At 43.6% G+C, this 12700-nt stretch overlaps 1 protein-coding gene across 1 annotated transcript; it reads left to right on the top strand.

The window, feature by feature from the left end:
• Positions 1-1403: 1403 nt before the first annotated feature.
• On the top strand, positions 1404-12134 carry LOC142849320 (replication factor C subunit 3). Its single transcript, XM_075971259.1, has 9 exons — positions 1404-1567; positions 2644-2781; positions 3260-3327; positions 4630-4727; positions 6744-6925; positions 7454-7590; positions 7666-7764; positions 9953-10022; positions 11850-12134. The coding sequence occupies exons 1-9, from the start codon at positions 1481-1483 to the stop codon at positions 12039-12041; spliced, it is 1071 nt and encodes a 356-aa protein (XP_075827374.1). The 5' UTR covers positions 1404-1480; the 3' UTR covers positions 12042-12134.
• Positions 12135-12700: the final 566 nt, after the last annotated feature.

The following is a 12700-nucleotide window of genomic DNA, read 5'->3' as shown; positions in this document are numbered from 1 at the left end:
ACCTGTGGGAAGTCCAAGGACCACCCACCTCCATCCAGGTCTAGTAAGGTGAGCATCCAAACTGCCTAGGCTCCCACAAAGCCAGTACGTGCAGTAGGATCAAAAACCCATTGCCATTGTTCTTGAGTTCTCAGCAGTCCTCATTGTCCACTATGTTCAGCAAGTCCGGTTTTATCCCATGCTTTTTCAGACCCAGGCTGAACCTTGGTGAGTTCCCGATAGAACATCCCCGTTGTCTCAGTGTGTGGGTGCACCCCTCACGGTCCTGAGTTCCTTGCTTGTGCTCTCTCTCCTTCTGCTCCTGATTTGGACCTTGAGATTTCAGTCCGATGCTCCAATGTGGGTCTCTGTCTCTGTCTCCTTTCATTGCCTGATGAAGGTTAATATTCAGGAGGATGCCTATATGTTTTTCTTTGGGTTCACCTTCTTATTTAGCTTCTCTAGGATCACTAATTATAGGCTCAATGTTCTTTATTTATGGCTAGAAACCAAAAAGGACACTGTCACTAAGACAAAAAGGCAATCCACTGACTGGGAGAAGATCTTCACCAACCCCACAACTGATAAAGGTCTGATCTCCAAAATATATAAAGAACTCAAGAAACTAGACCGTAAAAGGCTAATCAACCCAATTATAAAATGGGGCACTGAGCTGAACAGAGAATTCTCAACAGAAGAAGTTCAAGTGGCCAAAAGACACTTAAGGTCATGTTCAACTTCCTTAGCGATCAGGGAAATGCAAATCAAGACAACTTTAAGATACCATCTTACACCTGTCAGAATGGCTAAAATCAAAAACACCAATGATAGCCTTTGCTGGAGAGGTTGTGGAGAAAGGGGTACACTCATCCATTGCTGGTGGGAATGCAAACTTGTGCAACCACTCTGGAAAGCAGTGTGGCGGTTTCTCAGGAAATTCGGGATCAACCTACCCCTGGACCCAGCAATACCACTCTTGGGAATATACCCAAGAGAGGCCTTATCATACAACAAAAGTATATGCTCTACGATGTTCATAGCAGCATTGTTTGTGATAGCCAGAACCTGGAAACAACCTAGATTCCCTTCAATGGAAGAATGGATGAATAAAGTATGGAATATATACATATTAGAGTACTACTCAGCAATAAAAAACAATGACTTCTTTAAGTTTGCATACAAATGGATGGGAATAGAAAACACTATCCTGAGTGAGGTAAGCCAGACCCAAAAAGAGGAACATGGGATGTACTCCTTCGAATGTTTTCTAAAGTGTCACAGGGGGTGAGAACAAAGGGACATGAATTGCACCCGTGCTGGATCGGGACGTGGGAACTGGGGTGGAGATCCTGCTGCCTTCTATGCGAGTGACTATTTCAGGCTCCAATCGGGTACCGTAGTCCCCGATCCGGAAGTCGTCTGCTGCCGGAAGTGACGCGCGGTTTGGCGCTCGCGGGAAACTTGTCTAGCTGGCGGGCGCACCGGTGGGACTCCAGCTGCCATGAGCCTGTGGGTGGACAAATACCGGCCGTGCTCCCTCGCCCGGCTGGACTATCACAAGGAACAGGCGGCTCAGCTGCGTAACCTGGTGAGCAGACCGGGACGGCGGAGGCCGGCACGTTCCGCCGCTTCCTGAAAAGCCCGAGGATAAGGGAGTGAGAAGGCGGGCGCTGCAGGGCTAGCGGGGACCCAAAGTGACAAGTTCCCCGGAGTGCTGCTTCTGCTGCCCGGGGTCCCGTGAGCCTGGGGTGCGGACCTGGCGGAGGCTGCAAACCCCGGTTGTAGGAAGGGCTGGGGCCCATATGCTCTCCTGCTGCAGGTAGCTAGATGGCGGGCTGATGCAGGGGACAGTGCCCTGCACCCTGTTAGTAGTTACTAGCCTCTTCGGAATCACAGCTAAGTCCTTTCTGAAAACGAGGACTTATTTTACCTAGTGCCTCTATCCTCCATATGAGAGTTTTTGGAAGAATCTGGAGGGAAGTGGAAGATATGTTTTAGTTGTCTTTTTGTTGTTGTTTTTATAATGCGTGCAATAATATAAAAATCGAGCATTATACTTCATGTCTATGCACACCGGTTTTCTGTACTTGTTTATATTTTTAGAGCAGGCATTTAATATGCCATTCCTACGCGTTAACAAGTTTACTTTTAAAGTCTACATCTTCTCATCGGATCAAGCCCCCATGCCCATAGTGCCCTTTAGTTTGATGTCATTCTCTTATTGCTGTTTGATAACACACTCTTTCCCATAGCATCCCTTATGTGCAGTCTTCCTGTACCCCCCCCCCCCCAATGAACTTGCAAGGGAATCAGTGTACCCACTTCTTAGCAAGAGAATCATTTTGGGAACCAGGCAAGACAAGCATCTGTCTGAGTTACAGAGATCAGTTCCACATTCCCATCAGCCCTCATTTTTGAAAGTGCCCTTCAGAGAGCTTGCTGAGGGAGTTCCTGGCTTTCAGCATTTAGTGTTGTGCCTTGCATGTGCTGTGTTGTGCGTGCATGTTGGCTTAAATTAGTGACCAGAGAAAGCAAACATTCCAGAGTTTGGTAAATTTTCTATTGGCGTTGGATAGTAAACAAAATACCTTAGTACTTTAGAAGTAGTTTAACCTGGAGCACCTGGGTTCGACGAAGTAAAATGCCTTGTTCTTTCTTCCCTAGGTGCAGTGTGGTGACTTTCCTCACCTCCTAGTATATGGGCCATCAGGTGCTGGAAAAAAGACAAGAATTATGTGTATCCTACGAGAACTTTATGGTGTCGGGGTAGAAAAATTGAGAATTGAACATCAGTCTATCACAGTAAGCATCTCTCGTCGGTGTTCTGTAGATGTTACTGGCAAGGATTTTCAATTTTGGTTATGTATACACCCCTCCCCACTAATGGCTGCCTAGTGTGTGACTTAAGAAATTGTGTGTGTGTGTGTAGGTGTAGTATGCATACATCAGTTGAAACAGACATTCACCGTGTCAATGTGAAAATCCACAAAAGTAATTAGCTGTAGAACATGAATGCTTTAAGTTGATACATGGCCGTCATCTCACACCAGTTGTCTAAAAGGGATTGCAAAGACACATTTTTAAGTGGGAGGAGTAAAACAGGTGTGCATGAGATTTCCTCTTTCTATGCTATTATTTGCCGTGGAGCATGAATATATTTTTCCTTTATTTCTGTGTTAACATGGAAGACTGTTCAGGTAGTTAGTGGTGATTGGTTACACATGAGAAAAAGAAGATAGCCAGTAAGAAAATGTTGAGCAGATTCTTGTTTCATTCACAGACTCCATCTAAAAAAAAAATTGAAATCAGCACCATTGCCAGTAACTACCACCTTGAAGTTAATCCCAGGTAAACTGCTACTAAATATTTTTAGAAAAGTAGTAGGAATTACTAGTTTAGCAAAAGTAGTTTACAGTCATTGTCCTCCAGCTTAGAGTTATTTTTTGAAATATTGCTGTACATTTGGAAGCTTGGTCCACAGAGCAGATTAAAGTAAAGCTGGTTGCTTGACCCACAGCCTGTGCTGTCACTGAAGTCTGCTCGCTCTGCAGAGCTCACAGTTTGCAGTTCCTTGCATGAGTTCTGTTGAGCTATCCTGACTCTTTCAGTGTTGGTGAGCGTAAACAAAGCTGTCTAAAAAGTCAATCCTGTCTGGAATAAGTATCAGATACTGAATGTGGGCCACCATCCTTCTTTGGTATATTTTGTGTTTCATTGTCTCTACTGGAGGATTATGTTAGGCAATGGCTATTGCCTGGGATGCCTACTAAGATAGAAGGTCCAAGTCCTGCTATAGGGGTTGGGGGGACACTGGGGACCCATGTTACAGTATTAATTGGGAAAAGTGTCAGAGGTCCTTAGGGCAGCAGCCACCACGGACCCTGTCACCGAGGTGAGTGTCTCTGAAAAGACGGTGGAATGGAGGGAGTGGGAGGAGTCTTAAGCTCATGCTTGTGTGGATTTGGTGGCAGGTACTATGTATGCTCTACACACACTGTCTTCTTCAGTCCGTAGAGTAAATCTTACACAGTTCATCAAGGGAAAGATGGGGGAATGGATCAAGTTATAAAACTAAGAGTGTTTGCTCTGTAGGCTACTTGGGGAATATACCAACTTCATGCCTGGGAAAATGGTCACCAGAGTCCAGATGTTCTGGTCTAGGCATGACAAAGAGAGGAAAACTTAATGCTGTGTGGGTAATTGTAAAGTGAAATGGACAAATGAGATGCAACTATGTCCTTCTGTAGTGAGTAAGGTAGTAGCAGGGGATTTGTTAAACTGTTAGTTTTCTCCTTGAGTAGTAATATTACTTTGAGAGCACACTGAATGCTTTCAGTGCTAATATGATTGCAGTTTGTTAACGAGCCTAAAATATCCCAATTTTAAAGGTTTATAATAGTAACTACATATTACTAGTTTCAACAAAAATTTTAAGCACAAGATTGTACAATTGTAGCCAAGCACGGTTGTATACTCAAGATGGTGATAAATTGAAAATTGAAAACCAATATGGACCACAAATCAAAATACCATATCAAAAACAAAAGAAAGGAAAACAAACTTCCTGAATTTTTTCATGTACAGCTTAAGAGTAAGGGTGTAATACTTGGTAAGTATTTACGGCCATGTAATCGTCGTTCTGTTGTATAGTGATGCAGGAAACAGCGATCGGGTCGTAATTCAGGAGATGCTGAAGACAGTGGCTCAGTCACAGCAGCTTGAAACCAGCTCACAAAGAGACTTCAAAGGTGAGTGGAGGAGGCTAGCCTCCTGTGAGGCTGCTGGGCACCAGCGCTCCTTCTTATTGGAGTTAAAAATGAATGTGTGCTGGGTACAGTGGCATTTGGGAGGCAGAGGCAGGAGGATCTCTGTAGTTCAAGGCCAGTGTGGTCTACATAGTGAGCTCCAAAGCAGCCGGGCTCCATAAAGAGACTGGTCTCGAAAGAAAGGAAGGAAGGAAGGAAGGAAGGAAGGAAGGAAAGAAGGAAGGAAAGAAGGAAGGAAAGAAAGAAAGAAAGAAAGAAAAGACAAATGAATGTGAGCCCCAGCCTCTGCATAAAGAGACTGGTCTAGAAAGGAAGGAAGGAAGGAAGGAAGGAAGGAAGGAAGGAAGGAAGGAAGGAAGGAAGGAAGGAAAGAAGGAAAGAAGGAAAGAAGGAAGGAAAGAAAAGACAAATGAATGTGAGCCCCAGCCTCTGCTCGTGGTGTTTGCAGTCCTCTGTCTGCGGTGCCTGTTTGACATTTCAGAAAAAGTACTGGGAACACACATCATTAAAAATAAGAAACAACGTGATTTCAAAATAACTGGTTTGTGACCAAAACTTCCTGTTGTCACTGTGAACAAATCAAGTGAAAACCAGCTGTAACCCCATCTCCTGGTCAGACATGACTGATGGCGACTTTTGCCTGCCAGTGTTTCTTATACACATGTAATGCTTATATATAAGACTTTGTGATGACAAAAATGTCGGCATTTGATGCGTTTCATGTATGTTGTCAAATTCTTCATCTGTGGGATAATATTTCTCCAAAGCAGTGATCTAATCTGTATGTTGTTATTTTTTATCTTTGTTATTTTGGAGGAGAAAAGTCAATTTTTCTTTTGTATATATATTTATTGTTTGAATTATTCATAGTTACTTTTAGTCTATTTCTTTTGAATGTGTCTGTGGTATGTGGTGTCATGGTGTGATGTACAGTGCACATGTGTGCAAGTGCACACGGAGGCCAGAGTCTTCCTGGCTCACTCTTCAGTTTATCCTTGACGTGGGGTCTCTCACTGAACCTGGAGAGACTGATTTTGGCTCTACTGAAGAGCCTGTGAGCTCCAGGGATGCAGCTGTGCCTGTTTCTCCAGCTCTGAGTTTTATGGCCATCTTTTTACATGGTTTCTGGAGCCGAACTCAGGTCTGCGTGGAACCTGCTTAGCAGGAAGCGCCTTTGTTACTTATAGAACCAACTACTTGCTTAATTCTCACTGTCAGGGTCCCATGTTCTTAGCCACAGAGTGGGCCCTGTGGGGCCTGCTCCTCCTTATGGCTTCTGCGCTCATACTGGCTGTGATCCTGTGTGTTCTGTGGGCAGTCTGTGGTTTCTCATTCTCACAGCTTGGACAAGTATTGTGGATTCCTCTTTTCACTCCCACTCAGGCATGATGTTGTGTCTTTGTCATTGTTCCCTTTATGCAAACGGGAATGGAGTTTGACTTACATATTGAGGTCGTTTTGTCTGTGTACACATTTAAACAGAATCCTCCTGCTATTGCTGCCCTTTGGAAACAGCTTGTTAATATAATAAAAAAATGCAAAGCTTGGAGTCACCCCTGCCTTCTTAAGTGGTTCCTGAACCACTTAAGGCTGACTGGTCCTCGATTGCAGCCAGATGCAATTTTCCTGTATGTCTTCCCAGATTCTCTTGTTGACTATACCCATTGGCTATACTCTTGCATCAGAGATTTCCAAAGTATTAACAAATTCCTTGAGTTTATAGCGTAGATCAGCACATCCTTGTCTTGCAACTTAGTTATGATAAAAGCTGAGATGAAGTGAGAAGTCCTAATTTAACTTCATTTTGACCAGGGTTTCTTAGTCTTGTTTGATTATAACATTTAAAAAATATGATTCTACCCTTCGCGGAGGTGAAAGTAGAATATCAGCCATCTATTTAGGACGTCACACCTATTAATGAGGACACAGTAGAGGCAGATGGTGACTTAACGCTTGAGTGCCCTCCAGTTGAAGCTGGTTTGTTTCTTTTTGACCCAGTGGTTTTATTGACAGAGGTGGACAAACTCACAAAGGATGCTCAGCATGCCTTGCGCAGAACCATGGAGAAGTACATGTCCACCTGCAGGCTGATCTTGTGTTGCAATTCCACATCTAAGGTGATCCCCCCGATCCGCAGTAGGTGCCTGGCAGTTCGGGTGCCTGCTCCCAGCATTGATGACGTAAGTCATGTTAAGCTTTCCAGAAATATCTTGGGTCAAGTTTTGTTTTCTAAAACAAGGTGAAACATATCAGCCAGACCGAAAGGTCAACCATTAGTAGGTGTACAGAGTGATGTGTTTACTGGTAAATACAAATATAAAATATGTTCTCTTGCATCTATCTTTTAACAAATGAGTGTTATGAATTCAGTGCCTAAGGACTGATGAAGTATTTAATGTCTTCTACCTAAAGCTGATTTAGTTTGTCATAGGGGAAATGGGAGCATAGGGGACGTAGAGAACGTGAGAATCCCTGGTTCCTTTGTGGGAGTCAGTGCACCGTTTTCCCTTTCGTCTTAACAGCTGTCAATAACATGTACTAGTTTCCCAGTAGACAGCGCTCACTCATAATAGACAGTGAAGACTGTGTACAGCAGCAGCACTTGGCGTCCTGTAGGAGGCAGCAGCACTGTGAAAGGCTCCACAGCGATGCGGACAGACGTTAGACATTGGCTCATGTGCTTTCCTCCTTGTTGATTTGTCTTCCAGATTTGCAGTGTGTTATCCAGTGTCTGCAAGAAGGAGGGTCTGGCTCTTCCTTCGGAACTGGCTCACAGGCTGGCAGAGAAGTCCTGCAGGAACCTCAGGAAAGCCTTACTGATGTGTGAAGCTTGCAGAGTGCAGCAGTGAGTGGGGCCATCACACAGGGAGCATCTGGAACATGACGATGTGTGGTTAATGTATTTTCTCTTGTGTCATAGATACCCTTTTACTGAAGACCAAGAAATCCCCGAGACAGACTGGGAGGTGTATCTGAGGGAGACTGCAAATGCTATCGTCAGTCAGCAGACTCCACAGAGGTAACAGCTTGGGGGAGGCACAGACACCATGATGTTTACAAGTGTAATTCTCGAGTCTCATTTGAAAGGGGAAAAAATTGCATGTAAGATCTGAAATATAGTGATCCTAAGTAGGTAGTGTTGTGTATAGTTTGTTTTTCTTCAATCTGTTTAACATGTAAAATTGAACTTTATTCATCTCTTCACCCCCCCCCCACCCCCCAGAAAGTCTCTTAGTTTTATTGCACAGCATAAAGTGCCTAGTGTGCTCAGGCTGAAAGAACAATTGTCATTGTTGTAATTGCTTTGTCATCGATGTGGAATATGCTAGAAAGACACTGAGCTTCCAGCTTGAGAGCTAACTTAGCCAAATGTTTCTCTCTTGGAGATACTGTTTGTTGTCCTGCAAGGGCACTTGTGCTTTGGTGCAGAGATCAAAGAGATTGTACGTTATGGGTCCAGAACTGCAAGACACTGCTCATGCCCAAGGACAGGATCTGTGGTGAGAAATACGAAGTACTTAGAAAGCATCGTTGTGCCACACTCCAAAGCTGTTTCCTTTCACGTCTGTGGGTTTCTAACTCAGTAGTGGACAGGACTGAAATGTCTCAGCCACTAGTTGTTTCTTTTATGGCAGTTTAACTAAGACAGGCTCCATAGCTCTGAATAAACATGACAGTTTTGAGGTCTCCTGCTGTTGCAGTGTGGCATTTCCTCAGCCTCACTGAAGCGCAGCCTCATCCTTGCCCGTCACAGCTGAGAAGCAAGCCGCCTCGAGCCCTAGGGGGAGTAGATCATTTTTAGGGTGCAGAATAGACTTGAGTGCAGCCATGAGAGCCTGGGCGTCCGTGGTTTAGATGAACACAGTGGTGAGAGGAGTGTATGTTTCTAGGTAGCTATCTGACGAGTTAGGGTTCGGGAGATTCTTCTGTCAGTTAGTGCAGGTGGTTAGTGAGACCTTGTGCTGCTGCTGTGCTGAACTCTATGTGTGACAGAGAGAGGAGTTTGAACCTGTGCTTTTAAGAGAGAACTTCTAAATCCCTGTCTGGATTCACCTGCAGTGGAGCATCTGCAGTAGCTTATTCAGAACCCTGGACAGTTGCTTTTTTCTTGGTAATGCATTGTAGAAAGACAAAGACAGTTGTTTTCTGAGTTTAGGGAATATCGTTGTTTATTCTTGTTCTGACATGCAGTATGTGCATTTCCGTCCCACCCTCCTGAAAATGCCATGAGGGGAGCCTGAGTTAGGGACTCGGGTTTGCACTTGTATTGGCTTATCCTGGTTGAGGTTATCCGGGAGCTCTGCCTGTCCCTTCTATGAAGGTCAGCTTTGTGTCCCTGCTTTAGTTTATAGACTAGGTTCATACTTCATGCTGACATTACCTCATCTCTTGTGTGGTTCACTGGAGACAGGCCAGTCTTTTCACAGCCTCTCTGTAACTTTAAGCATAAAATTCTAAGCTGCATAAACAGTACTTGATTCATCAGTAGAGTGAGTGTATTTAGTTTCTGGTGTGAACGAGCTCAAGTTCCTCATTTCAAGTTCTTGATTTCTGTTTTTTCTTAATTTTTATTACTCTGCATGTTTTTGTGTGTGTGCGTGCATGCTTGTATGTGTGCATGTTTGTGTGTGTTTATATGTGTGCACTCGTCAGTGCAAACAGCTGTGAGTGTGTCTCTGTAGAGATCAGAGGATGGCTTTTGGGAGTCATTTTGACCCTTCACTATGGGTTCTGGCTGATCAGACTAAGGTTATTAGGTTTGCAAAACAAGCAGATTACCCAGCAATCCATCTCTCAGGCCCTGGGAGTCTAGATTTCCCTTCAGCACTATTGTGAGTGATACAATGAGGAGCCCTTATTATAAATAGCTACTGTTAAAAAGTATGGAAAAAAAACTTACAAAAAATGAACTGGTCCTTGGCCCTGGTGGATTATCCTAGGAAGCTGAGGCAGAAAGAGTGCTACCAGTTCAAAGCTGGCATGAGCTACATGAGGCCCAGGCGAGTTGGGCTACAGAATGAGACTGTTTGAGAAGACACTGAAGTGGGTGTACTGGGGCTGTCTCTCATTGGTACAGCACAAGTCAGGCAGCTTCTGTCTCCAGCTGGGTGATAAATCAAGTAAGAAACTCCACCTGTACCCATTGGGTCATTAAAATTGTTCCTTCTTTTTTTATCACATAGTGGTAATTTCTTTGTCTTTCGTAGGCTCCTTGAAGTCCGCGGGAGGCTCTATGAGCTTCTCACTCACTGTATTCCTCCTGAGATGATAATGAAGGTAAGTGGCCCTGTTTGACATCTTGAATATTCCTAGCTATAACCTGACACCAGTCCTGTGATCACAGCGCTTTTGTAATGCTAAGGTACGTCATCATCAGTTTTAGCATTTTAGTAATTCTACAGATGTATTCTTCCTGTGTGCCAGGCACCCTTAGGGGACCACAGAAGACGGGAGGGAAGACCTCAGTTGTGATGCTGTGTTCGGGGGAGTGACACGGGAGACAAGTGAAGAATATTTCATAATGCTTTGAGTCTTTAAAGGAAGGAAAATGAAATAATAATAATAACAGAGCAGAGTTATGCACAGCCATGGTCGGCTGCTCAGGGAAAGGTTTTTTCCAGCTGACACTCAGCACTAAGGATGGAACTGTATAAGTGGATAGGAAACCGGTGTTCCAGGGAAGACGTGGTGTACGTGGAGAAATGAGGGCGAGGATGTAGGTCCAGTCTAGACTTTGTAGGATCACTCTGCTCGCCGCTTAGCTAAATTTACTGGTTTCAGGTATTAGGGAATTCACAGTTTGAGTCTATTGAAATTGCACAGTAATGTGAACAAACTCACATGATACAGAATACAAGGTCGTCCTCGCTATATAGGTGTTATTAATGCTTTGAATAGACTTGTTCCTTTCACCTAGTAACAAGTGCTGTGTGCATGTGTGTGTGTGTGTGTGTGCGTGTGTGTGTGTTTAGTAGTGTGTAATCTGTTCACTGTACTGAGTCTCATTCAACAGCATAGGCTAGATGACCATGTCAGTTTTTTGAAGATGGCCTTTATTGGTGCAACTTTGGATTGCCTATATTGATGTAATGAATATGACAATAACTGCCTTGGTACTTAGATCCTTGCACCCTTGTGCAACTGCACAGAGCTGCTCTCAACTTATGAGGGCTTTTTCTTTTTTTTTCTGATAAACCCATAATAAGTTGAACATGTCATGCAAATGACGTAGCCAGATCTGGTGGCCACTTGGATGAGGTAGAAGGATCTCTTGAGCACATCAGCCTGGGTCACAGTGAGACCTTGTCGGAAAGAACAGAAGAGCATTTAGTGTATCTGACTTACCCATCAGACAGCACAGGTCAGTGATAATGTGCTGTAGATATGGACTATTGCCATCAGGATCATGTGACTGGTGTGATTCCCTACATGGCGCCACGGTCTCAAGAGAATGTTATACTGCATATCTCTAGCCTAGAAAAACATCCAAAATACATTAATTTACTTTTTTAACAATTTTTTTAAAAATTTTTTTGAGATTATAATTACTCCTTTTCTCTTTCCTTTCTCCAAGCCCTCCCCATACCCTTTTTCTTCCTTCTTCTTGCTGTCTTTAAAATTCAAGGCTTCTTTTTTATTAATTGTTTACACATACACACACGCACACACACAGATATGGGTGCGTGTGTGTATTCCTAAAGACATATGTACAACTTGCTCAGTCTGTATAATGTCAGTTTTATCAAGATACACTTTCTTGTGCTCTGTCTTCTGCGTCATCAATAAAGCTAACGAAGCAAAAGGAAATAAATGATCCATTAATTCAGACTGTTGCAAGAGCCTTTCTGTGTTTGGAATTTGGAAGACATTAGATAAGCGCCAGGTTTTATTCTATACATGGTGTTTTTGGTTTTGTTGAAAACTGCTGATTCATACAAAAAAGTAATAGATATATACATATATACATGTATATACATACATGTAAGTATATATGCCTACATACAGACATAAAAACGACATTAAAGCTTTACCTTTATGAGAGGCATAAGCATGTTTGGCTATTTTCCCCCCAGACTGCTTTTTAAGTCTCCCTTCCTCCTGTAGGGCCTGCTCTCAGAGCTCTTACACAACTGCGACGGGCAGCTGAAAGGGGAGGTGGCGCAGATGGCAGCCTATTATGAGCATCGACTGCAGCTGGGCAGCAAAGCCATTTATCACTTGGAGGCGTTTGTGGCCAAGTTTATGGCCCTTTATAAGAAGTTCATGGAGGACGGGCTGGAAGGCATGGTGTTCTGATGCAGCCAGCGGCTCCTCCAAGTGCCTCAGAAGTCGCGTTTATGCAGATTTGCTCTGGTTCTGTGGGTACAATAAACTTCTTTCTTTACTAAATTGTTATTGTGGGGTTTTTGTTGTTTTTAAATGAATCCTTTCTGAACTATTAATCATTTTTATTCGGTGTTTTGTCTGCTTGTGTACCATGTTCATAGTTGCTGCCAGAAGAGGGTGCTGGAGCCCCTGGGACCTGAGTTACAGATGTTTGTGAGCTGCTGGGTATTTTGTGAGGTGCTGGGTATTGAACGCGGTCCTCTGCAAGAACAAGTGACTTTTGGCCACTAAGCCATTTCTCCAGCTGATGAACTATAAAAGACTATGATCTTGCCCTTAGTGTTGTGGTGTACTGGGAATCCTGTTTTTTTTTTTTTTTTTTTAATTTTTTTAAAGGGTATAAATATAGAGGGTGGACACTGAAATTTCCAGATTCCTGTGCTGCTTTACAAGGAAATACCCAGAGATTGTTGTACAGAGTTCACATAAGCCACGGGACCTCTGTAGAAAATGTAACCATGGCTACATGAGCTTTGCCAGCTGCCACTCTTTCCTCCTGGAAGCCTTTTTTATGTTAATCTATGGAATTTCTAGCTTCAAACTAGACTCTGCGGAGGTGACTCACTTCT

Source organism: Microtus pennsylvanicus, chromosome 1, assembly GCF_037038515.1.
Source record: "Microtus pennsylvanicus isolate mMicPen1 chromosome 1, mMicPen1.hap1, whole genome shotgun sequence".
Lineage (NCBI taxonomy): Eukaryota > Metazoa > Chordata > Mammalia > Rodentia > Cricetidae > Microtus > Microtus pennsylvanicus.
Note: the sequence above shows the minus strand (reverse complement) of the source record. Positions and strands in the feature narration are given on the sequence as shown.